Source organism: Dendroctonus ponderosae, unplaced genomic scaffold (genome assembly GCF_020466585.1).
Source record: "Dendroctonus ponderosae isolate FM_Combo_2020 unplaced genomic scaffold, Dpon_F_20191213v2 Dpon_F_20191213_12, whole genome shotgun sequence".
In the NCBI taxonomy this organism is placed as follows: Eukaryota; Metazoa; Arthropoda; class Insecta; order Coleoptera; family Curculionidae; genus Dendroctonus; species Dendroctonus ponderosae.
The window spans coordinates 2,421,628-2,422,883 of NW_026017316.1; the positions used below are offsets into that span (position 1 = coordinate 2,421,628).

Genomic DNA, 1,256 nt, shown 5'->3' on the forward strand with positions numbered 1-1,256 from the left:
GGGGGGATATTTTGTGTCGTGCAATCGGCTGGATCTGTGCATCGGACAGGTGTCACTGTCAATAGTCGACCGACGCCATTTGTTCGCGAGCTTCCACACTGAAATGGGGTAAGTAGTGTCGGTGCCCCTTTGGAGTTGTTTTTGTTGCTATCGCTAACCGAGTCGCCCCCCGGGGCTCCGCAGCGCTGAACGTCAGTCAGCCAACCGATTGTACCTGCGTTTCCCAGTGAAAATCGCCGACGAGCACCAGATCCTGAGCCTCCATCCGAAGATCGCCCTCGTGCGCCTACCGCGGCAGGTAAGTCGAGGGCTGCGCCCCCCTGAGCAGCGCCTGATGTATGGGTGGTTGCAGAAATCGCGGCGTTGGTGCATCATCGAGTGCGCCAGCCAGACCGACTTGGAGGAGGTGCGAGGCTGCTTGAAGCGCCTCAAAGTCGACGGCAAGTCGCTGAAGGTGAAATCCTGCCGGCCGGCGAGGCCCAAGGAAGCCCCGCCTGCCACGGTGACCGCAGCCCTAGAGGCGCTGTGCGCGTGAAGATGCGCCAGTTTATCGGCAACCCCTACGAGCTGGAGCTGGAAAGCGACGAGGACATGGAGGAGCTAGATGAGGAGGCTGTGGTGAGTCCCCCCAGAAAAATCCCCCTGGATCGTGTGCTGTCAATTGGGGCTTGCAGGGCGCCACGATAATCCTGAACACCGACTACACCGAGTTGAACACGCAGGAGCTGCAGCTGCTGCAGGACGCCCGGCCGGACAGCGTCGCTTCCGACCCGGACTTCGACCCCACGGACTCAGAGGTGGACTCTATGAGTTACTACAGCGACCAGGCCAGTTGGGTGGAGGCGCTGGCCTTCAGCTCCGATGAGGGCGACCTGGACGACGACAGCGACGGCGACTGGGAGGACGACGAAAGCAGCCCGCCAGACGGTCCAGGGCACCAACAGCCCCACTAAGGAGCGGCTGTTGTAGATGAGGCGCAGCCCCCCAGCCCCGACCAGCAGCCCCCAACGTCGCGGGCGTAGCCTACATCTATCCAGTACTAAGTCGTTAATTTAATTTTAGAATAGTGTTTTTGGTTCAGTTCGTTGAAGAAAACTTATTTTCATAGAAAAAATTTGCCGAATTTGTATCCGTCCAGTCGGTGACGTCAGAAAGCGCAGTCCTCCAGTGGCTTTCACATGTTGACAGTCACTCGGCAACGAGTAATTTGACGTTTCGCGGCTAGAGCTGTCAAAATGCTCGCATGCCAAAATATC

The 1,256-nt window shown here is 58.3% G+C and overlaps 1 protein-coding gene across 1 annotated transcript; it reads left to right on the plus strand.

Moving 5' to 3' along the window:
- Nucleotides 1-1,083, plus strand: LOC109536574. Its single transcript, XM_019902842.2, has 4 exons — nt 1-108; nt 184-298; nt 353-618; nt 675-1,083. The coding sequence occupies exons 3-4, from the start codon at nt 538-540 to the stop codon at nt 951-953; spliced, it is 360 nt and encodes a 119-aa protein (XP_019758401.2). The 5' UTR covers nt 1-108; nt 184-298; nt 353-537; the 3' UTR covers nt 954-1,083.
- The last annotated feature ends 173 nt before the right edge of the window (nt 1,084-1,256 follow it).

Coding starts and splice junctions, on each gene's coding strand:
- LOC109536574 (XM_019902842.2), top strand. CDS start 538: ATGCGCCAGTTTATCGGCAACCCCTACGAGCTGGAGCTGGAAAGCGAC. Junction 619..674: donor AGCTAGATGAGGAGGCTGTG/GTGAGTCCCCCC, acceptor TGGGGCTTGCAG/GGCGCCACGATAATCCTGAA.